Here is a 23,324-nt window from a genome sequence, read left to right on the forward strand (position 1 = left end):
CCGGGGCTCGCCGGTCCCGGCCCTCCCTCCCCTCCGCCCGAATCCCTCCCTCCCCTCCGCCCGCGGCTCCTCCTCCGCCAGCTCTCCATCCTTACATCCCGCCCCGCCGCCTCCCCTCTTTTCCCACCTCCGCCTGCCATCCGTCCGCCGTTTCACTCTTTCCTTCTCGCCCTCCTCCTCGCAGTCCTTTTCCTCCGTTCCTTTTCTTCCCACACTTTTCTCCCCAGGCCGTGGTCCCCACAGACCCTCCCTCATCTCCGCTCACGGCAGAGCACAGCTTTTCTCATTTCTTCTTCCTCGCTATCCCCTCCTGCCTACGCTCCCCCCGCCTTCTCTGCCCTTCGCTTTCCTTTACAGCCCTTCTCTTCTGCTCCATCCTTTGCCTTATCCTGCATCAAGGTCCTCTCCCCTCATGTCATCCCTTCTCCCCTTTTCTTGCCCCTTTTCCCACTCCTCTGCCCACAGCCTTTGTCCCCTGAAGCTCCTGTGCCAGGCTGCTCTCGGGCACAAGCCCAGTGACAGCTCTGTCAAGCCACTACCGCCGACTCTCAGAGCCTGCTCCCAAGCCTGGATGGTTCCGAGGCGCAAGCACGATGCCAGGACAACAGCCAGCTCCAGCCTGTCCCTAGTCCTGGGTTGAAAGGAGACAAAAACAAGCAGGCTTGTACCACAGACCCTGTTTGAGCACCTTATGAGGAGCTCATTCCATGTGGTGGCCCATTAACCCTAATGAAATTCCACCCACTCAGAAGGAGAGGATGTTTTATAACCCTGGGTGCTGGGAATTCAGGATTTGGCACTCACTGAACACCTCAAAGCAGCTGTTTGAGGGCATTCAGTGTTGCCTTTGAAGCCATCGTCGCAGTTTTCTGCTCCGAGCAGCTCTGTGAACTGCAAGCAGGTCTTTTTGGTGTCCCTGAGTTACATTTCACATGCTCAGCTCTGCGAACCTCTTTTCTTCAGAGGAAATGAGGTAATTCCAATCGTTCTGCAAAAGAAAGCAATGTGCTGACTCTCCAGCTGGGGCAGACTGTGGGAATTCTCATTTGTTGGCATATAACCTGTACAGGAGTGGTTTTTTGTTCGATTGAGTGACATATCAGATCTGAGACATTCTCGTAAAACCTACAGGAAAAAAATATTTTCACAAAATCGTGTAATCTGGCTTTTGCTGCCCAACAGCCTAGGACTTTGCATCCAAGCACTCAATATGGCTACAATATACAGATAAATTATATGAATTTATTGTTAGGAACAGAATACTTTCCAAAAGCAATTATTTCTCACAAATAATAGAAGAACTCTAGTCCAACTGCCTGACCACGTCAGGGCTGACCAAAAGTTGAAGCATGTCATTAAGGGCATTGTCCACATGACTCTTCAATAGGTGTGAGAAAGTTAAGATTTTCCCATTTCTGTATTAAAATTGCTTAGAAAAAGATCTAGTACCTAGAGATGGCCTTCTCCCAGATGCACCAGAAATGCTTGATTATGTTTGCTGAGTTACAAATGCCAAGTTAAAGAGAATCCTTGATTCTGGTCTGTGACTGTATTAAGGCAGATGAATTTCCAGGCAGCCACTGAATTTTCAGAATGTGTATGTGTCATGGAGAGGTCTATGAGGAGAAAAGGGGAGAGGAATAGTCTATAATTCCTCTCTTATTCCCAGCTTTATCCCCCTCCTCTGCTGCTGTACGCAAGAGCTGAGTACTAGCCCTCGCTTTAATCATCCAGGAGCTCCCAGCTGCCTGTCACTGCTGGATTGGATAGAGTTTTCTGACACAAATCCCATCTTTTCTGGATGCACAGTCTGCTGCTCTTGCATAGACACTTTATATTGCCTTTTCTGTAGGCATCACTGCAAGGTAATGCAATCAAATATAAATCCATGGAGTTCCATCACACAGAAGGCCAAAAAAAAAAAAAAAAAAAAAATCATCTAAACCCAGGGTTACTGTCACAGGAGTTGACTTGGACCTTAGAATCTCTGATAGATTCCAGGGCTGACAAGCACAAATAAATTCCCTTGGACCAAACTCCATCTAGGAGAAAGACCACCATCTCTAACCCTTATTCTATTAAGGTGAAAAGCAAGTACCAAAATCCCAAGATTTTTGCTGAATTTACTTATATGTAACAGACACATTTCCTCCTCAGAACTGTATAAATCCTCATTTCCCTGAATTTTAAGCTCACTCCGTCCTTCAGCAAGGTAAGAGAAATTAAAGAGGAACCTGCATCAGAGGTACTGATTTCCCATCAGAGTGCAAAACAGGGTTGGAGGAAGACACCACACTGAGGTGATGCTGTGGGGCTGTTTGTATGGGGTGTCCCCTTTTGCAGCCCCAGCTAAGGGAGGGTGGATGATCTTATTGAAGAACAACCCACACAAACCCAGCAAGGCAGAGAAGACCCTGACACCTCCACTGAGAGGTCCCGATAATTGTCCCAAGCCACCGTGAAGCCCATGGCAAGGCCAGGACACGGCATTCCAACCGCAAGCCCTGCTCTTGGCAGACCTCCCAGCCGGGAGGGACAGAGCAGGAGCACTGCGGGACAGCTCCCCGTCCTCGCAGCCCGAGTGAGCCCCACCCCGACGCCCCACGCTCCTCTCCCCGCAGCCCCGCGCCCGCCCCGCTGTCCGCGGCAGGGCTGGGCGGAGAGGAGGAGGCAGAGGCGGAGAAGAAGGAGGCGAAGGAGGCCGGTCTCGCCTCGCCTCCCCCTTCCCTCTCGCCGGTTTTCTTTGCAGCATTTCCATGCTAGAGGTCCCCACCGAGCTGCGGAACGAGGATCTGCCTGGCTGCGCCGGGCCCTCTTCCTTCCTTTGTGCATCCCCCAGCCCTGTGCAAGCCGTGCCCCCCGCCCCGGCCGCCACGTCCCCGCTGCATCCCCCCCCTCCGGAGCCCCCCCGGCCCTGGAGGCAGGAGGAAGCCGCCCCTCCGGACACGCAGAGCCGGGGCAGCGGCCAGGCACCGGCTGCCACGTCGTGCCACCTCCTCCTTCCCGGCCCGGCCGGGGCACCGAGGCCGCATCCCCGCCCGCATCCCTGCCCGTATCCCCGCATCCATCCCGCTCCGCGGTTCGGAGGCGGCGGGGCCTCCTTCGGCGGATGCTGCGCGTCTCCCCGGGCCGCTGGTGCTAAATGCTGAGCGCCGACAGGATGGAGGAGTTTCAGAGCGAGGAAGAGGAGCCCTGGTACGACCAGCAGGACCTGGAGCAGGGTAAGGATGGGGGCACGCCGCAAGCTGCCAGGGATGGTGGGCCAGGGGATGCGCGGGCAAGAAAACGGGCAAACCCCGGGGATGGGAGGGTGGGATACCTTCTCTCTGGTCTGCTGTTTGGTTGGCAAAGCCAGCACCTCATCCTGCAGCGGCAAATCTCGGCTCTGCTGCTCCAAACCACTGTCCTGGCCAAGGAAAGTTTAAAGCCGATGGATAGAGGTAGGGAGCCCAGAGCTGTCCTGAGCACCAGGGCAGTAAATAATTTGTTGTGTTACATCTCCAAGAAAGCTGGTTCCCCAAAAAACTTGCTGCAGGCAGAATCAAGCAGGGGTAGTTATGACACTGCTTTTATTTCAGAGCAGTCCAAGGTAGAGTTACCAGGCACATTAGTTAGAAATTAATACATGGCAAATAATGTATTGCTGAGGATGCTGAAAGTCTCTCAAAAGCTTTTGCTATCCAAGCCCAAATCCAGAGGGATCTTCAGCTTCTTAGTCACCTAATTACTTCTGGAGATTTTTCCAATCAGCCATAAAACCAGGAAAAATAGAGGAAGAGAAGAAAAAATCAAGGCCAAGTTTCAAACAGCAAAAATAGCCGTGTTAGAAGATAAACGTTCACTTGTGTAGTTTGCTTTGAAGTAACTGTACCTAGTTCAATGGAATATTTATCCTAAGGCTGGACAGTTGGTGCCTGTGAGTATTTGGGGCTTTTTTAAATATTATTTTTCTTATCTTAATATTTTGATTCAACATGCAGTAAGTAAATAACTGGAAGAAGTCCCATTTCAGGCCAGTGGCCCAGGAATGAACTGAACTGATTTGCCAATGCATAGCAAAAAATCATTCCTACCTAAACACAGTTCCCCTCCAGCATGTTGCACTATAGGTACAGTTTTATATTTGCTTTTCCCAGCTGACTGTCAGCAGGGATGTGCAGTCCAGCTGCAGTGCCTCAGCCCACCATTGCTCCAGTACATTATGTCATGATTTGAAGTTTATACAACTTCAGCTGCAGGACAGGGGCCCAGCAAGGAATGATAACCAGCCCCCCAGGGGTTGTCACAGCTGGGCTTTAACCCCGATTTCTCAATTAGCAGGAAGTAGTGGGATACTGGGCTCTGTTCTTTGAAACACAACACTCACAACGAAGCCAAGAGCACGGAGATGAAGCTATCAGCTGGATAAACAGTGCAGCCTTTGAATGCTCAGAAATTCACATTTCTGGGTGACGTCTTCCCATGGCTCACAAGGGGCCTGGGCACTGGTCCAGGGGCAGGATGCAGGCTGAGGAACAGCAGAACTAGGGATGAATATGGGGAGTGTTGAACAACGTGGGACCAATTGATTTTTAGCCTAACGCTGTCCCTGGTGTCAGGTTCATGAGTCAGCACTGGCACTGTACAACTGGCTCACAACAATAAAAGCACCTTCCCACTGCAGGCCACGTTCCCAGCTCTGCCCCAGCAGCCTAAATAGAGAATGACTGTCTCCAGATGATGGATTGATGCTGGGGACAGGCCCCACTTTTGAGCACATACAGAACTGGAGGAAAACACAAACCCAAAACAAAGCCCAGCTGTGGGCTTGCAGCCTCCTGTTTATGAATAGGGGCTGCACAGGCTTGCACAAACTCAGAAGGAGAGATGTGGGAAGGCTTTAACTGGAATCAGCCAAGTGGAAAGGTCCTACGGGGTAATTACAACCGTAATTAATTTGCATGATGCACAAAGCATCACGAAGGACAGTGCTAGACTTTGTCCACATACACTGCGCCTTTGCAGGACACCCAGAGGTCTTTGGTGGCGGCACAGCCGTGGAGCTGTTGGTTTGGGAATGGGGGGTGGAAGCGCAGCACAAGACATCCAGCGTGGCATGATTAGAGGCGTTACTAAGAGGATTGGCATGCCAAGAGCCCAGGGTCGCACAGAAACCCACGCCTGGGAGCAGCGCCGGGAGGGCAGAGGACAAAAGCAGAGGCTTAAAGACCGTTCCTTAGGAGCGAGCGGTGGGAGAAACAGGAAACAATCCAAGCTAGGAGAGCAGAGAAGGTTCTTCTGTGAACCAGTTGGTTGCTGGGCCTTTATCGTCATTTCACAGCATCATCAAATATTTATTACATTTACATCCAAAACTGTTTGCTAAGCAACAGATGGCTTAACTGGGAGCTCTGCGATGATTATGTTAATTAACCATTTTAGCACCAGAGTGGAAATCATGCCTCCAGCTCCACACCAAGCACCTGTTACTTTCCTCCTCATCCTCCATGAGCTTCACCTTGCCAAAGTAACTGATTTTTTCAAAAGAATAAATCCCAATCACTCTTTCTTTCCCCTAAAGTGTCCACAGCAACTGGCTGCATCCACCACATGCTTTGGAAGCAGCAAGATCTGGTCCCCAGTGTCAAGGCCCTTCCAGCCTCCTTCAGATTAAGCCAGTGCCTTTCAGATTCCTTTACCTGTTTCCTGCAAACTGTAACACTCTGTGGCTCAAGGCATTATACCAAGATGCCTTATTACATAGAAGCAGAGACTCAAATCTCAGCCAGGACCCGCAGCAATGACGTGGTAACAGCAGTGGTGTCCTGTGAGGTTTCCTTTGTAATGATGTTCCCTCTGGGAAGGCTTTCTGATTTGAGGAAAGTGGTAAAAATGGAGCTGCAATTCCCTGGTACCACGACTTAGCTGATTGCTTTGTAAGCATGAACAGATATCAGTGCTGCTTTGGTCCAGCCACCTTCCATGGGCTGGGGAATCTGTGCCTCTAAGTGTTAAAACCAGAATACAATTCTGGTGAAGCTTTTTCCAGCTGTTGAGAACTGATGATGTGGCTACAGTTGCATCACACCCTGCGCACAGGGCCTACGTGCAGCCAGACCCCAAGAGAATGAATGAGCTAAAATTAGAGAGTCTGAGCTGCGGATAAGTGGGGGCACCTTTCCTGTTCATCAGGAGTGTTTGTGTTTGGGAGGGCTGTGTGCCAACTCAATTGCATCTGGATCCAAACAGACCCAGCAGCTCTGCCAGCCACTTCCAGCCATCATCTCCCCCGCAGCAATCTCCCAAGATGAGTCCTTGCAGTCATCCCACTGCATTCCCTGATCTTCCCAGCCTCCCTATCCCCCTGCCAGCATTCAGGTCTGCACTGAGCAGAGTGCAGCCCAAGAGGAGGCCCCTCAAAGCCACCCTTATGATCTCCGGACCTAACCATAGCCTAAGGCACATGGGGGGATTCTTGGGGTGTCCTGCACAGGGCCAGGAGTTGGACCTGATGATCCTGATGGGTCCTTTCCAACTAAGCGTATTGTGGGATTCTATAAGTGTGGGGTGATTCCTCCCATGTCAATAAACAGCCTCTCACTGCTCTGAGATAGGCAGCAGGACCAGAGGAAGTGCAAGAACCAGCACATCACCTCATTGCCACTGTGAGACCAATTGTCCTGGGCAGCCACAGAAACTTTTGGGCCAAACCATCTGCAATGCAGGCTTAGGATGTTACAGCTGGAACCTCTAAAGGTCTCCAGATTTAAGGATCTTTTTAAAGTCCTCCTCCTCTTGCCAAGCATCTGATTGCTTGCGTGCTAAGAAGGAAAATGACACAAGGTGCTGAGCTTGCACCACTTCCAACTCATCCGTGTAAAGACACAGGGTCACCAGTGCTCCAGTGGCCAGATCCTGGCATTGGGGTGAGCCCAGGGGATCTGTCCTGGCACCCACTAGCACCCTTACCTGCACCACCCAGGTGGTCCAGAGCACTGCAATCCATTATCAGCTTCCCCAAAGGATTCACTGCACGGGGGAGCTGCTGAAACTCCATATTCTGCCCCTCATGATGCAGTTATCCCAGCAGTCCAGGGACAAGGCACACACCTTGCCTGTCCTCCAGGAGCACAGCAGTTAACTCCCCTCCCTCCCTCCCCAGAGGCAAGCCAGAAGGACAGAGCTTTGCCTGCAGTAGCTGAGCCACTTATTTATTTAGCAGTACAGTACAGCAGGTAGCTTATGGAAGTGGAAAGTTTTCAGTGACTAATTGCTGAGCTGCTTAGGAATGACAAGAGGGACTAGAAAAGTCACAGGAGAAAGGGAAATAAGATGACAGGTTAGTCTAAGGAAGGGATGAGAGGCTCCAAATATGAGGGGGGGAAAAAAGAATATATATAGATGTATTTTCCTAGAGTGAAAATTCCCCTGCTACATGAAGACAGCAAGAAAAAGGGACACAAGAAAGCCCCACACAGCAGCTCTCACTGAGAGACCAGAAGCTCCTCTCTGCTGAACCCAGGCACATACTTCCAGCTGTGGGAGGGAGGAGAATTAGAGGAACCGCTGGAAAGAAAAAAGGCAAACAAACAAAACCAAAGAAAAACCCCACAAAAAACCAACCAAACAAAAAACAAACCACACCAAAATCAGAGTTTTCCGTATCTTGTATCCTGCAACAATCAGCTAACAGTGGCAATTCTCCTTGGCAAGGCCGTGTATGAAGGATTTATGGTCTGAATCCTGAAGGACATTTTCCTCCAGCGGCTCTGAGCCTGAGGGACTGGGAGCCAAGGCACTGGCCACTAACACGCTGCACGTGGAGCCTGTCCCCCCACCCCAGCATTTTCCAATCCTCTTTCTTTGCTCCTGTACCAGCCAGTGCTGGCTGGTGACAGGGCAGATGCACTGACTCAGTGTGACAGGCAGGAACCACTTAGAGCAGTGAGAGCACCAGGGTCCCATCCTGCTCCTGCTAAAAGCAGTGCCAGCACTCAGGATAACGCACGGCTCGCTCACTCCCGCACTCACACACTCCATCTCCTCTCCCAAAAGGCTTTCCCAGAGCAGCACAGTGCTAAATTCCCACCTCATCTCACTCCAACAGATCTATGCGCTCACACTAAACATATCTTCAGGACTTCCAAAGCTTCTACTTAATCTGCCCAAAACAGGTACATGAGCCAAGAATTTAGGAAAATATCTCAAATACAAAACACCCCAAAGGAAGGAGACCAGATGTTACACAACTGCTGCTTTTTGCACAGCTGGGAATTTCAAAAGGATTTTATGTTACAGTTTATTTTTCCTTTTTTTCCATGTGTATTTTACAAACAGTTATAAACCATCTCTCCAAGAGACAGTTCTAATGGTTTAAACAGCCTGTTCCTCTGCAGCTTTCTGGGAAGTCACTGTAGTCTACCCCATGTGTTGTGCAGCTGCCCTGGCCCTGCTCAGTTAATTTGCCTCCTCCCTGAAGAATTCAGACCTTTGAGTGTGTAATATCCAGGTCTATGTTGGCCTCTTCCAAATATGCAGCAGTTGGAGCAAGGACATGATCATGCCATCCTCCAAGTTTTCTTGGTCTATGAGCAAGTGTTGAGTCCTGGGAAGGCACCTGAACTGGGAGGTGGTGACCAAGCACTGGTGCCTGCAGGAGGAGGCAGAGCAAGGAGCAGCACAGCACATCCCATGAGCATCAGTCTTTGCAGCAGAACTGTGTCAGGGACACTGGTTTTGGTGTTGGGCCCCCAAAAGAAGTACTGCTCTGCATCCTGTTCAGGACTAGTGATGGACATAACACCATTTGGAGAGTACATCAAGTATTCCATGACTCCCTTTCCCTGGAAACTCAGACTGGAAGGTTACAGCCCTGTGCTCTTCCTGTGCAGCTGCACAAACAGCACTGATCACTCATCTGAGGTCAGGATCTCTTTCCACATGGGCAGCATCTCCAGCCTGTGCCAATAGCCAGGCACAAGGCAGCTGGGCTGTGAGCTGAGTGCCTGGAGGAACAGGGCTTCCTAACCTCCCCAGGAGCAGTAGTGGGGCAGCACCCTGCAAGATGATACACTTTTCTCCAAAGTCAAGAAACAGGGCTGCTAGATAAGAGGTGGGCAGGTTTTTGGTGTTGCTGCAGAGGGTCAGGCTGTTTCTGCATTTAGCTGTAACACGTGGCTGTGGAAGAAAGGTCTCTGTACCTATATGCCTCTGGACATGAGAGGTAGCAGACAGAAGTAACCAGCAGTGGCAGTGTTGGCAGGGGTCTTGGGGGCTGCTACAGCTGCGAAGTGACATTTGTGCTGGAATGTTTGCTCCCCGAGTGTCCGAATCACTCAGGATCAGTGGTTCCACCTGCCTCCCTCCAGCAAGAGGGGAACAAGGGCATCCAAGTTGGCTGGGAATGGCTCAGAGTAGGGGAATATGTTGTGTGATCAGGAGCAGGGCAGGAGAAGTGACACGGTTGTGGCAGCCCGGTGCTGTGGGCACCGTCCCTGCCACGTGAGCACAGTGACCTGTCCTTCGAAGGGCGCCTTTGCTCGGGGCTCTGCACATGCACAGCACTGTGCTGAGCACCCTGGTGCTCATCCTCCTTGTCCATCCTGTGTCACTTACAACCTCCTGCCCCCAAAACACACAGGGGAGAGGAGTTCTGCCACGTGGCAGCCATCCACATGCCTGTGTCTTTAGCTTTAAAAGAGTAGAAGCCTTTATTCACGGTTTTCTGCAACCCAACACAATTAATTAGTTGGAGATTTGCTGCCCGGGGGAGGAGCGCATGCAGGAAAGCTCTGGCTGCCTTTTTCCCTCCTCTTTCTTTGCTCCTTCTCTTCAACAGCCCCACTTGTATATATTTATTTAGGACATTCTGATCCAGGTGCACTATCAGAGCCTCACAGCCACCAGTCACCAAGCTCTTTCAAACCATTTTAGCCTATAAGGCAAACACAGGCACTGAGGCTGTTTAGATAAGAGAACAGCAGGAAAAGATGCAGATGGGGCCTCAGCCATGGTCTAATAACATCCTCTGTGTTCTCACGCTCTAACAGCTTGGCAAAAGGCACAGCGATTGCTGTGGGCACAGGGATGGGACTGCTCTGTGTGTGTTTGTAGAGACTCAGCTTGTAAGCAGAGGTGACCATCCTGGGTCTCAAGCATTGATATACAGGGGAGAATTTGGGGTGCAGGATGATAAGAGGGAAGACAGAGAAGGTATAAATTAAATCTGAAATGTCTGGTGAGCATCTGAGAAGAATAAAGGAGAGCAGATAAAGAAAACACCGAATAGAACTGAAAAATACAGAAGGCAAGGAAGGGAGCAGCAGGGGCTGAGGGAGCTGGAGGGCTTCTCTGCAGCACAGCACAGACAGTGCGTCCCTGAGCACCTTGTCAGGGATTTCCACTCCTTGGTGATGCCACTTTTGCTCAGGGGGCTCAAGATAGCATGGAAGGAGCTCTTCTCAGTGCACTGGGCTTGCCTTGACCCCCTGCCAAATACCCTTCTGCCACCACCTGAGGCTCCCCACCAGGGACACTTGCAAAGCCAAAGGCAGCACAGGAGCACGTAACAGATTACACAAGAGAAAGAAAAGGAAGAAAAAAACCAAGCAGGAAATCCAGCAAATCTCATTAGGGTAACGAAAATGCCAGTGTGACCAACATCAGCTCAGCCCAGCGAGAGCCACAGCTTGAAAGGGGGAGAAGGAAGAGGAGGAGGCAGCTGTACTGCCAAGGGCTTACACACCCCATTTGCTCTCACCCAGCCCAACAGCGGCTTTTCCCCACCTGCTTCATTGGGGCTGTTTTACAAAGCAAGCCCTGCCTTTGTGGAACACCACATTACACCAAAGTAGCAGATCCTGCCAAAAAACACACAGAACACCAAGTACAAAGCTGAACTGAGCAGCAATGTCTGAGTTACACCTGTGTAAAAGGGATGGGGAATCCATGTCCCAGCAGCAACACTGGTGACTCTCTGGAAGCTCTGCCTGGCCTTGGGAAACACGATCTTCTGTGGAAGGGGCATGTTGAAAAGGCTTTTTCAGGTTGTTTTTAAGATGTTGCCAGATGGCATTTGCTTCCCTGCACCCCAGCAAGTTCCATTGTAATGCCTTATACAGGCCAAGTACAGAGATTGCTTCCATCACCTGCCATGGAGCAGCAGTAAGTGATACACAAAAGCTGATCTTCATTGTAATATATCCAGACAGCACAATCCCTTGCAACTAAGAAGGAAAATAAATGAGTAGCAAGTATACCCTACCCCGGGGTAAACCAGCATAGCATCATTCATTTAGACTTTGAAAGGAATAATTGCACCCACCCTTGACTTTAAGTACCCGTGTGTAATGGAGCAGACAGCAAATGCCATTAAATTAAACGTCAACAGCATTAAACATCAGTTCTTAACTCTCAATGTACCCCATCCATCAGCTTACAAGCACCCTGAGCTTCCTCCAGAGACCTCCACACCCTCCTCCCTGCTCTTCAGCGGATGCATTCCCCGTGTGCAGCACAGGGCAGGAGCAGCCCTTTCCACAGCCCCACATTTAGGAAGGGGCCACAAGTAATTCCTTTACAGATGCTCAGCTGAAAGGGACCTGCAAATCCACAAGCCCCTGCTCATCTGCACCACATAGCAAAGGACTTCTGTGCCCCCTGCAAGCTGCTGGCTTTGCAGGACAGGGACAGGGTTGGTTTATTAAAGGTGAGGAGCCAAGTGCAGCATCCCCAGTGTGTTCTCTCACAGCCTAAACATGAGAATCCCTCGCTGCAAGAGAGATGACAGGGGAAAGTCCAAAGCAGCTGCACCAGATGGTGGCTTCCTCCAGAAAGCCGCATTTACGAAGAGCATCTGAACAGCTACCAGATCATCATCGTGCCAAGAGCAGCCGAAACCTGCACGGCACCAGGCTTATGCTCTCCCAAAGCCGCAGCCAGGACGTGCTGGAGGGAAGAAACCCCTCCAGAGGGCGGGCTGTGGCAGAGTGCTGTGCCCAAACAGATGCAGGCCAGCACTGGGAAGGCAGAAACAGCTCCGAATCCTCTTTGAGCCTCGTTGCAAGGCTGGGGAAGCGCCCAGCTCTGCCGCAGCCCCATGCAGGGAACATCCGCCTGTGCCAGCACTGCCACACGATGCTGCCGTGAGGGAATACCCTGCAGTTTGTCCCTCAGCCTCCTTCCATCAAAGGCAACCTGCTACAGCTTTTGCATCAGGATGGGGTTTTTTCAAGTTTCCTCAATGGCACAGAGGCAGCAGAATTATAGCTGGGCTGCTGCTGCTGATCTCCTGCTGCTGCGGCTCCAGGACAGTGCCTCCTTGATGTTCTGCCCAGCCCTGCTCCCCTGTACCAAGCACTGCTTGGAGTCAGCTCCCGCTTCCTTCCTGCCATATGTCTCTCTTCTCATCCCCACCCTCCTTGCTCAGAGGCCTTTCCCATGGAAGCTTTCAGGGAAATGCAGCCTCCATCCCTCCCCTTCAGGGTTCCATAGGCACAGCCCTTTGTTTGGGGACACAGCGTGGCTCCTTGGCTGGTGTTAATTAGAAGGGTCACGTCAGTGCTTGCAATACAGGGTGCCAGGCTGGTGCTGCCCGGGACAGTTTGCTTCCACAGTTCTCTCCTGATAGGATTTGGCAGCATCGAGACCCCATTTTTGAAGATGAACATTGGCCATTTCACAGCCAGGACTGGCCAGCACAGGCGGGATGTGGAGGGATGGGGCACATCGAGCGGACACACAGCACTTTATTTCTCCTCCTGCATCCAGAGGGGAGGGGGAAGGGAGGCATCAGCATATCTGCTAAATTAGGGCAAGTCCTTCAGCACTGGCTGGCTGATCTGACAGTGGAGAAGCAAAGAGGAATACGAAAAATGTGGGGAAACCTCAGTACTATGTAGAAAGGATTCCTGAATTCCTAAACAGTTCTTTTTCTCCCCCAAACAACTTGGTGAAATTTCAAATTCAGCCTCAGGTTTCCGAGGTCTCTGAGGAGAGGAGCTGTGTGCTCCCTCAGCCCAAGCAGAGCCACAATTAGTACAAAGATCAAGAGGGATCTGGTCTAAAGACGACATTAAAGCACTTCTACACAGCATCCCCTCCCTCTCCACAGGCTGGGGGGACCAACAGGTGGGGAAGAGGACTCGGGCACAAGGGGGTGGATGAGACAGGATTACCAAGGATGCTTTGGCTGGCGGGCAGAGAGTGAGGGAGTGTGTGTGACAACGACTGAGGCACTTAAAAGACACTAAAAGAATCAATTCCCCCATGTCCTTCAAGCTTGGAGTCTCCCAGGCCCTTATGCTCAAAATGGAAATGAAGACTCAATTTCCTCCTCAGAGCTGAGCCCCATTCATCTTTCCCACTCATCCCCAAATGCTGCCCATTTCCCCCATTAAATTATTGCTGACAGAGCCCTTTAAATTACAATGCAGGGTCTTGCACTGCCTAATCCACTTAACTCAACCCCAGCTGATTAAATTGGATGCCATATGGTGGGAGAGCACTGGTGTAATCCGCAGGGACGGGGACACACTTGACTCATTACCTGGAGCACAGCACAGAGCCCTCTCACTACACACCTCCACCTCGAGGCCCTGCTTGCTGCCAGGGATGTGGTTTCCAAGGTGCCACTCTCCAGCAACAACACTGGCTGTAGCAAGGTGATGCTGACATTAAACACAGCCCCAAGCAGCTTAAAGGCACAAATTATCCTTCATCTCTGCTGGCATCTGGCTGTTCCCCCAGCCCCAGCTGGTATAGCAAACACTCGGGTCTCCCAAGGGCACTTTATAAACTAGGGAAATTTGGTGCTTGGAAAAAACCAAATAGGTGGAGGAGGTCTGTCCATGGGGAAACATGCCAATAACTTGATTGCAGGGAGAGCTGCAACTGCAGCTCTCAGACTGGGTCACTGTGCAATGATGAGGATTATAATTAAAAAGGTCAGAGCCCTTTTAATAATAACACCCTGCAATGCAGGGCACAGCCGGAGAGCACATTCCCATGGAAAGGGGAGATTCGAGGACACACTGAGCAGCTGTTGGCAGCACCACATCTGGGGAGCCAGCAGAAAGAAACACGAGTAACACACAAACTAATAACGTATCAGCACATCCCACAGCACAGCATTATCCATCAGGAAAGCCCCATCCCAGGCACTGACAGTGCTGTAGCTCACCCACTGGCAAGCACTTGTGTCCAAGGTCAGCGTGAGCCTCATTTTGTCATGTGTGAGAGGTCAGGGCTTTCCCAGGCACAGAATACATCCCAGGAGTCCTGGCTCCCCTTTTCTTGTCTTAGTGACCAAGTATCTCTCTTTCTCAATCAACTCCATGGCCAAATGAAGTACTAAAGAAAATTATAGCTGCTCTCAGCCCTGGCAGAGCCTTTACAAAACACATCATTAGATGCAGACTAGAGAGGAGCATTACACAGGCTAAGAAAATGCCAGGGCAGGTCCCCTCATATGCTGCAGGATTGTCACTCCTTAATTACCTACAGCTGCATGATAACCACACCAGGGAGACAAAGAGCAGTAACACACACCAGGACTTGTTTCCTTCCTCGTGGAAGGTTTAAAGTCAGATTTGCACTCTGCCACCCTAAGAGCTGTTACCTCTAGAAGCACCAGGAAAAATGAAACCCATGTGCTCATAGTCAGGCTTTAAGAAGACAACCAACTCCTGTAAAAGCAAAGGGCTGTTCTCAGAGTCAGCTGTGCTGTCCCAGCCCCACAAACAGCATCACCTGTGTGCTCAAGCTTTGGCCAACAAGATTCACAGGGCCTGGAGGCTTTTTCTTTTCCCAGCAGCAAAAACAGTATTTTAAACTGACCACACTGGCAACATCTACTTTTCCCTGCACTTCTCCTGAAGTCCAACTATTTCTGTAGCTTCCTGCGGGCGTTTAGAGGTGGCGGAGAGTGAACACAAAGCAGTTTGTCCTTTCCCTGGAGCTGCCCCAGGGAAAGAGCCTTGGATTCAGCCACTGCAGTGCTGCCAGGGTGGCACATCTGGGAGGTGCCTCCAGTCCCCTCGGGCCACGTGGGGTTTTATTACTCCTGTCAGTCTATTAGCAGGTGATGGATGGAGGCTGACAGGGAAGGCAAGGCACTCCCTTCGTTAGAGATAATAATATAATTTACAGAGCATCCCCAAGGCCCTGCAGGTCTTTACCAACCCTTTGCTCTATTCTGATGGGTGCTGAGCCCTTCTCAGCAATAGGGGATGGAGGTGCTGAGCACCTGCCACAGCCCAGATTCTGTGCTGATCCTGGTTACAGTGTGCAGGGAGTCCAGAAGGGTTTTGCAGCCAGCAAAGCACCAAATCTTCATTGCATGGAGGAGCTGCAGAGCCCTGAGCTCAGCCTCCCCTCACTCCTGCAGCCCAGCAAGACAAGAGGCCAGAACCTGTATGTTCTGAGAGCATGCATCCAGGTCAAAACATGCCAGTAAAACCAGTGCCATGAAAAATGTGCTGCTGTGCTCGGTGTGGGGTCATTTCTGGTGGCGGCAGGGGGAGATCCCACCACACCCAGCCCTGGAGCTGTGGGAACTACAGCAGCTTTGTCCCTCTGCTTTTCAGACTTGCACTTGGCTGCAGAGCTGGGGAAGACACTGCTGGAGCGAAACAAAGAGCTGGAGGACTCCCTGCAGCAGATGTATGCCACCAACGAGGAGCAAGTGCAGGAGATCGAGGTAGGTAGGGACACAGTCGGGACAGGGGTGGGGACGGGGGCTGCTTGGCCACCACTGTCACTAAGGGTGAAGGTGGGAAAGGGGCACTTCCACCAGTGCCAGCAGCTCAGATGCCAGCAGTAAGGCAGGGATGTGCCATGGGGCATGGAAGTTGAAGTATCTTCTGTAAGTGCCTGAAGCAGGATGGATTAAAGTCTGTTCAAGCTCATCCCAGCCCTGGGGAGGGTCTCTTTCCCCCACTAACTGGCATTTTCCCTTTTCTCACATCCTCGCTCCCTGCCCAGATGTGCATGCCAGATTTTGGCACCAGATTTTGGCATCAGGCTGCATCTGGGTCACGTTTGTCCTTCCCCTGCACATCCGCCAGCCTTCACACTCATTTCTCTCTGCTCTGCTGCAGCTTTCCCTTGATCCCAGAGACTCAGAATCGCGTTTGTTCCCAGCTGGCCTCTCAGCACCCCCATAACACAGCCCCCTTTGTTAGAGGCATTAAATAGCTCTTTCTCCAAGAGCTGCAATCTAAACCCCCATTTCAAGCATCCTGTGAGGTCAGGGCAGTATTTCTACGAGCTCGCAGAACTGATCTTAGAGGCTTAAACCTGCTGTGCCTGGGAGGGTTTTCATCCACTGGAAGCCTTCTAGGGATCTGTGAGTTAAAAAAGATTGGACACCTCTGATTTAAAAGGACACAGGGCAGAGGAGGGCTGCAAGTTCACAAGAGCAGCACATGATGCTGCAGGGATCAGACAACCGATGTTTGAGGGAACAAGTGGATGGATTTAGCCATCCCCCCTCCAGCAGCCTGTCAGAAGCACGTCCACCATAGGATTTGGAATCTGGCACCAGCTGAGAGTGAGCACCAGAGTAGATGCTCCCCTCCCAGTCTACCCAGGATAAAATTTTGCAATGGCAGACTTACAGGAAAGGGTGTGCAAATCCACAGGAACTGCAGGTCTCCTCATATTTCACGGACTAAGAGTTTTAGCCTGAATTCCCAAGGAAACACAGCTTCTGCAATCGATCTGTCAGAGGATCCAGTAACCAACCAGCCAATTTCAGTCAACTTTCAGTCCCAGGAATATCAACTTTCTTTAGTACTGGGAATAAAAAAAGCAGCTGAATAGAGAGACATTGAGGTTACTGCCCTTCATAGAGGGCAGGGGAAGTTCAATCATATTTACAAGTTCAAACTATTTACAGTGGGCAAGGGGATGAATATTTCATCTGTGGAAGAGGCTTCAACCAGGCAGAGCCACAGAGCACATTGTCAGAGGAAGCAAAGGCTGCAGGAATTTTCTGCTTGTGAAACAACCTGAATTTTGGACGTGGAGTGCTCATGCTTGACTTTTCCTTGCAGTACCTGACCAAGCAACTGGAGATGCTGCGGCAAATGAACGAACAGCATGCAAAAGTCTACGAGCAGCTGGACCTGACAGCACGGGACCTGGAGCTGGCTAACCAGAAGCTCGTGCTGGAAAGCAAGACATCCCAACAGAAGATCCACTGGTACGGCCTCCCCTGGATCCTCAAGATGCAAGAGCCTTCAGCTCACCTTTCCCCTGCCCCAAGGTGCAGGCTGTCCTTGCTATTTAAGCCATTCTCTTGTCGTATCAGCCCAGTTTTGCAGCTATTTAGAACACAAGTGTGTTGCAGTAATGCTGGTTAGCAGGGGTCAGCCACAGCACAGACGTCCCTGGGATGAGGGCTGGATAAAAGAGTATCTGAAACTGCCTGGAGAGAGAGGCACAGCAGCCTCTCCTCAGATCAGTTTCCTTGAAGAAGAGGCACATAATCCTATCAGGGAGATCCCCAGCACACAGCCCAGCAGAAACACCAGGCACAGATCCAGCAACTCATGAAACCCTGGCTAGTCCACGCTGAAACACCAGTTTATCAGTAATATTTCTTTCCTGAAACAAACCCATGATCAAGGTCATCCCTAGAAACACCAGCCTAAGCCATGTCCTTGCAATGCATCGTCATTTGCAAACAACTCTGTGGAGAGGGAGTTTCTGAGCAGAGTGTTTTACAAACTATCCACAGACAGAACAAAACAAAATCTCTGCCCAGTCTCTGTATTTCTCTGTAAGATAAACAAAAGGAATAGATACTTGTTTTAAGTGCAGAGATATTCCAGGATAGTGCTTATGTCCCAGAGGTGACTCTTTCAGCCAACTGATTTGAGGACAGAAGGACTCAAATCAATCCCCCTGCCCTTTTTTATAACCAACCCCACTCAAGAGTGACCACACAGAGAAAGACCAAAAAAAAAAAAAAACAACCAAGTGCTGTCATGATCCTAGGGGACACACTAGAAACTGGAAGCACCTTCCCTAGATTGGCTTTCTCTATAGGAAAAAACCATCTTTTAGGAACCTGTAGCACCTGACTGCTCACCTGTGCTCCCTCCTCTCTCTGCAGCTTGACAGAAACGATCGAGGGGCTGCAGAACCAGGTGGAGGAGCTGCAGAAGCAGGTGGAAGAAATGCGGAGCTTGGAGCAGCTCCGCATCCGGCGGGAGAAGAGGGAGCGGCGCCGAACCATCCACACCTTCCCCTGCCTTAAGGAGCTGTGCTCCAGCCCCAGGTACGGAGCCTTGGCTTCAGCCACCCCTCCAAACTGATCCAAACAAACAAACAAACAGGGGAGGCGGTGGGTGAGCCGCTCTGGGGGTGCACAGAAAGCCCTCAGACATCGAGGTTGGGCATCAGAGCCTGAAATTCATGGCTGGAGCTGAAGGGGGGAATGTTCCTCTCACCAACCCACCTGCCTAAGGTGGTGTTGGCAAAGCAGAGCCTTCATGATCCCAGCACAGTGATACCTCCCTTCCCCAACTAGCACAGCACCAGCACCTCTGGCTCCCCAAAGGCAGTTGAGATGGTGCATTTTGTGCTGTGTGACTCCAGAACTCCCCAGGAACACCAGTCGCACAGCCGGATACACCACGTGCTGCCAAGTGCTGTACAAACACCTCCAGCACTACTGCAGCCTTAATCCTCCTCAAAACCCGGCCACTGTGTTAATTCACTGACCTCATGAGGGCACTTCTTGCTCAGCTTTGTCCACAAAAGAGGGATCTTTAAATAGATAAGCAATCAATAAACTTTGTTACTGAAAGCATCCTCTGCCAGAGGGTATGAACCAAAGACATTTTCACTGCAGCAGCAATGGGGATGTTAATCAGGCCAAAACCTGACCCCCAGCAAAATCCACTTATGTCTCTGTTGTTCTTTTCCCCCCAGTCTCAATCTCCCCCCATACCACAGGACCTCGGGTCCCCTTGCAGCTCCACAGTTGGCTCTGAAGGTCAGGCTGCCCTTCAGTGCCTTGAAATCTGTTCAATACCCCCCCCCCACAGCCGTGCCTCCCAGGGGAAGCCATGGAGCTTGCACTGTTCCAATCTGCTCTAAACAAACAGGGTGCCATGGGTACTTCACTGAGGAGAAAAACCCAAATTCCCGAAGGGAAGGGGGAAGTGCTTGTTATCACTTCCCAGGCAATGAAGAAGGAGCACCTCTATCAAAAATCTGTCTGCCTTGCCGTGTAAATCTTCCCTCACTCCCTCCAGAGCAGCTCCCAATCATAGGGCTGCACAGGCAGAAGCACACATGGCTGGGTGGGTCTGGGGTTGTCACCATACGCAGTGGGTAGTTGGTGAACCCATGGGGCAGAGAGCAGCTGATGGACTCCCACTAGGAAAAACCCAAAGCCACCTACTTTCAGCTCAGACTGGTAGCACTTGAACACTCATTCTTGCTTCACTGCAGTGCTGGTGGCTTGTCTGTTAATCAGATGTGTCTTTTACCTTTTAGGGTCTCATTTCCCTCCTATCTTTTATTACTGCTGTCCAATAAAACTGCAAGTTCTGTGGGACAGAGGTTTGTCTCTGTGTCCAGAAGACCCCCAGCCACACCTTGTGGTCTCCTGGCACATGGAGAAGGCACATCTCACTCCATGAACTCATGTCCTTTTTGGACATCAGTGGAGTTACTTACATAACAATAAAACACAAATCCCTCACCAGAGTATCGCTTGGTCAGACTCACTCAAGCATCCTTCTCCTCTTTCAGGTATGAGGATGCATTCCAAGTCCACAGCTCTTCCACAGAATTCAACCAGAAGCCGCTGGAGAGGGAGAACGAGCGTCTCCAAGCCATGGTGAACTCGCTGAGATCCCAGGTGAACCAGGAGAAGCAGCGGAAGGAGAGGGTGGAACGCGAGTACACCTCGGTTATCCAGGAGTACTCGGACCTGGAGCAGCGGGTGTGCGAGATGGAGAACTGCAAACTGCGCATCAAGGAGCTGGAGGCAGAGCTCCTGGAGCTGCAGCAGATGAAACAAGTCAAGAAATACCTGCTCAGCAGAGAGGACAACCTGTCCGAAGCCCTCCTCGAGCCGCTGAACAACGCCCCGGAAGCAGATTACATCGACCTGTCCGAGGAGGAGGGAGGGAAAAGCCACGGGACATCCATGACCCCTTCCCCAAACCACCCCGTGCGGAAAAGCTGCAGCGACACGGCCCTGAACGCCATCGTGACCAAGGACGCCGTGAGCCGGCACGAGGGCAATTACACCCTGCACGCCAACAACGTGCGCAAGCGGGGCATGTCCATCCTGCGCGAGGTGGACGAGCAGTACCATGCCCTGCTGGAGAAGTACGAGGAGCTGCTCAGCAAGTGCCGGCAGCACAAGGACAGCGTGCGCCACACGGGCGTCCAGACCTCCCGGCCCATCTCCCGCGACAGCTCCTTCAGGGACTTCCGAGGAGAGGGGCACGAGCTGGAAGAGCGGAAAACCATGGAGAAGACCATCAGCAAACACGTGGACGCCGTGGACAAGCGGCTGGAGCAGAGCCAGCCCGAGTACAAGGCTCTTTTTAAGGAGATCTTCTCCCGCATCCAGAAAACGAAAGCGGACATCAATGCCACAAAGGTGAAAAACAAGAGCAGCAAATGAGTCCTCGCTCTCCACTGCTCCCACGTGCAATTGCAATGGCCACGTCTTCTCTTGAGCCCCAGGAAACGCCACGTGGCCCCTCTGCTTTGAAGGTTCGAGAGGTCTGCAAGCGAGAGAATGTCACAGGGACCCAACTCACTTTTTTAAGCTTGGGCTCTGGACAGCCTGTTGGGACAATTGTACATTGTAGTTAGAGGATTTCAGAAACCACATGACGGATCTCTGCATGAGTTACTGCCGCTGCCAGACATCACAACAGCAATGTCAACCCCACCATGATAAAAAAGAAACCAATCTCCCCCTCCACCCTTTTTCAGCTTGTCCTATAGCCCAATTATCTGCAAGCAAAAGCCTGGATGTCCTCCAGTGTCCTGCCACAGCTGGAGTACAGCGTCTCAAAGTAAAACAAAAAGCCATCAGAACTTTAGGGGCTGCCCCAGCACAGTAGCCCAGTCCTCCAGTTTGGTTTTATGGCTAAGAACCTACGCTTGAACCCAAGAGACGTCTATCTCTGCCTTCCCCAAAGGGCAGTACGGTCTTGCTATTTAAGCCATTCTCTAATCAGTCAGGTTTTTCAGCTCTTTACAATGCAAGCTCATTGCAACTGGAAAAACTTGAAGAGAAACATAAAACTGATTGTTCCATCTCTGTCAGCGTCACTCAGTGTTTCAGTCCACACTCTCCAGACCTTGCAGGCATATGGGATTTACTCGCTTTAAATCTGCCCTGGTATTTCAACCCAGGTGAAGCACCGTGCCTGGTAGGAACTCGGTGCCCAGGGCTTTCCCATAGCGAGACAAGAAGTGCTATTACAATATCAGAGACACACTCTCATCTCATGGTCTGGGTACCAGCTCTCTTCAAGAGGTTGTCATTGTCCCATCATAGCAAATTCCTTAAAAACAGCTTGCATGGGCTTACAAAACTGACTCCCAGGGACTCGCACACGAGCCAGGGGATGCAGCATCTCCCGGGTCAGGAGTCTGGCCCTGGCAGTAGCACGGATCACACATCACCCCTCACTCCTGCTCCAAACATCTCCCCAGCCACAAGGACAGATTTCAGCTTCCTGCTGAAAATAATCTTTCTTGGCTGAGACACTGTCGCCTCTCATGTTCCAGTTCCCTTTCCAGCACTGAAATCTCCTCACTTTTGCTTCCACAGACATGCAAACACACAGCCAAAAGGCCAGTGCAGTCTCAGGAATCACCAGTGTCCAATTTCCACGAACTAGATGATGACCTAGTACGGTCAGACATGTTTTAGGCAGAGAAGCAGCATCTCATTACAGCTTAGGCAACACCCTGAGCATTGAGCCACAAAACCCAGCAGTTCAGTGTAAGCAACCTACTCTGTACCCGCCTGGAGCAACCATCAGCTACATCTGGATTCTCGTTTCACCAGCTTACATCCCAAAATCTTGGGTCAACGGCTGGGACTTCTGCAACATTGAGATAAATAAATGAGAATGTGGCTTTGGAAGGGGAAGACTGTTCAAATGGAATTATCCCTCAAGTCCAGGGCTTTGATGCTACAAGGAGCGACCTTTCTTTCACTCCCCATGGAATTAATGCAGAAAACCCCCCAAAACCACCCTGTTTTGTTGAGCTGAGTACCACAGAGGTAAGCTGGCAGGAGTGTGATGTGCAAACCACCCCTGCTCCAGAGTTCTCCTCCTCAAAACCACCAACTGCTCCGCTCTTCCACGCTCTGCATTTCCAGGTGCCCCACGGCTCCCGACACATCAGGAGCTGCACACACGGCTGTGGCTACCAGCTCTGCAACAGTATGGAGAACCTTCATGCCTTATTTATTTATAATGGAAAGCAGTTGTCTAATAAAATAAAATAAATAAAAATGAACAACAACAGCAAGAGAAGCGTTGTTGATTTCCTGGGAGCGTTCACCACCCGTTGACTTGGCACTTGTAGCAGTGTTGGTTTAAGCCAGGCAGTGTTTGCCCTGCAGTCAGCTGATGCTGCAAAGGTGTGGGAAGGGAATCACCCTCACCTTCTGTTTTAAACAATCCCATGTGGATCAGCATCACAGTTAATTGCACAACACATTAAATATATTTTTAAATGCTCTATTCTCCTCTTGAATACAAAGAAACACCAATTTTCTCACAGCTCTTACAGCTCTTTTTACTTTTAAGAACAACACAAGAGTTAATTCTTTGATTTTCATGTACAATTTGGGTCAAGAAAGTGCTTCAGGCACCCTTGCAGAAAGGAAAGAGAATATGCTGAACTATTCTGCTGCATTATTTATATAACACACATTTTTGTGCACTTGGACTGCCAACACTGCCACGCGATAAAACCCCTCTTTTGTCAGCTCGGAAGTCTCTGTAAAACCACACAATTTCTAAGCTCCCAATTCAAATCCTAATTTTTTTCGGCCTTTTTTGCAAACCACAAATCCAAAAATGACTGATGTAAGTAACACGATATTAGTACTTGGCTTGACAAAGGCACAGCTGCCGTGTATCAGCAGCATGTTCAGCAAAGTGCTGAGGGCAAATTTTTTCTGCATCCAAAAATATTAGTGGCCATATATACACGTCCTGATTGACTGTGTGAGTCAGAGTCACTTGATTCCTGCCTTAAGTGAGGCTTTCAGTGATCAAAGGAGGAGAAAATAAGCATCTTCTGGCCTCTGGTGCCACCTTTGATCTAAACTTTTCCAATTG

General features: G+C 50.7%; 1 protein-coding gene across 1 annotated transcript; it reads left to right on the forward strand.

Moving 5' to 3' along the window:
- Window positions 1–2,713: 2,713 nt before the first annotated feature.
- On the forward strand, window positions 2,714–22,506 carry CDR2L (cerebellar degeneration related protein 2 like). Its single transcript, XM_048323919.1, has 5 exons — window positions 2,714–3,221; window positions 15,564–15,676; window positions 17,034–17,182; window positions 18,098–18,262; window positions 19,747–22,506. Exons 1-5 carry the CDS (start codon window positions 3,143–3,145, stop codon window positions 20,630–20,632), a joined length of 1,392 nt encoding a protein of 463 aa, XP_048179876.1. The 5' UTR covers window positions 2,714–3,142; the 3' UTR covers window positions 20,633–22,506.
- The last annotated feature ends 818 nt before the right edge of the window (window positions 22,507–23,324 follow it).

This window comes from Corvus hawaiiensis, chromosome 19, assembly GCF_020740725.1.
Source record: "Corvus hawaiiensis isolate bCorHaw1 chromosome 19, bCorHaw1.pri.cur, whole genome shotgun sequence".
NCBI classification, from domain to species: Eukaryota; Metazoa; Chordata; class Aves; order Passeriformes; family Corvidae; genus Corvus; species Corvus hawaiiensis.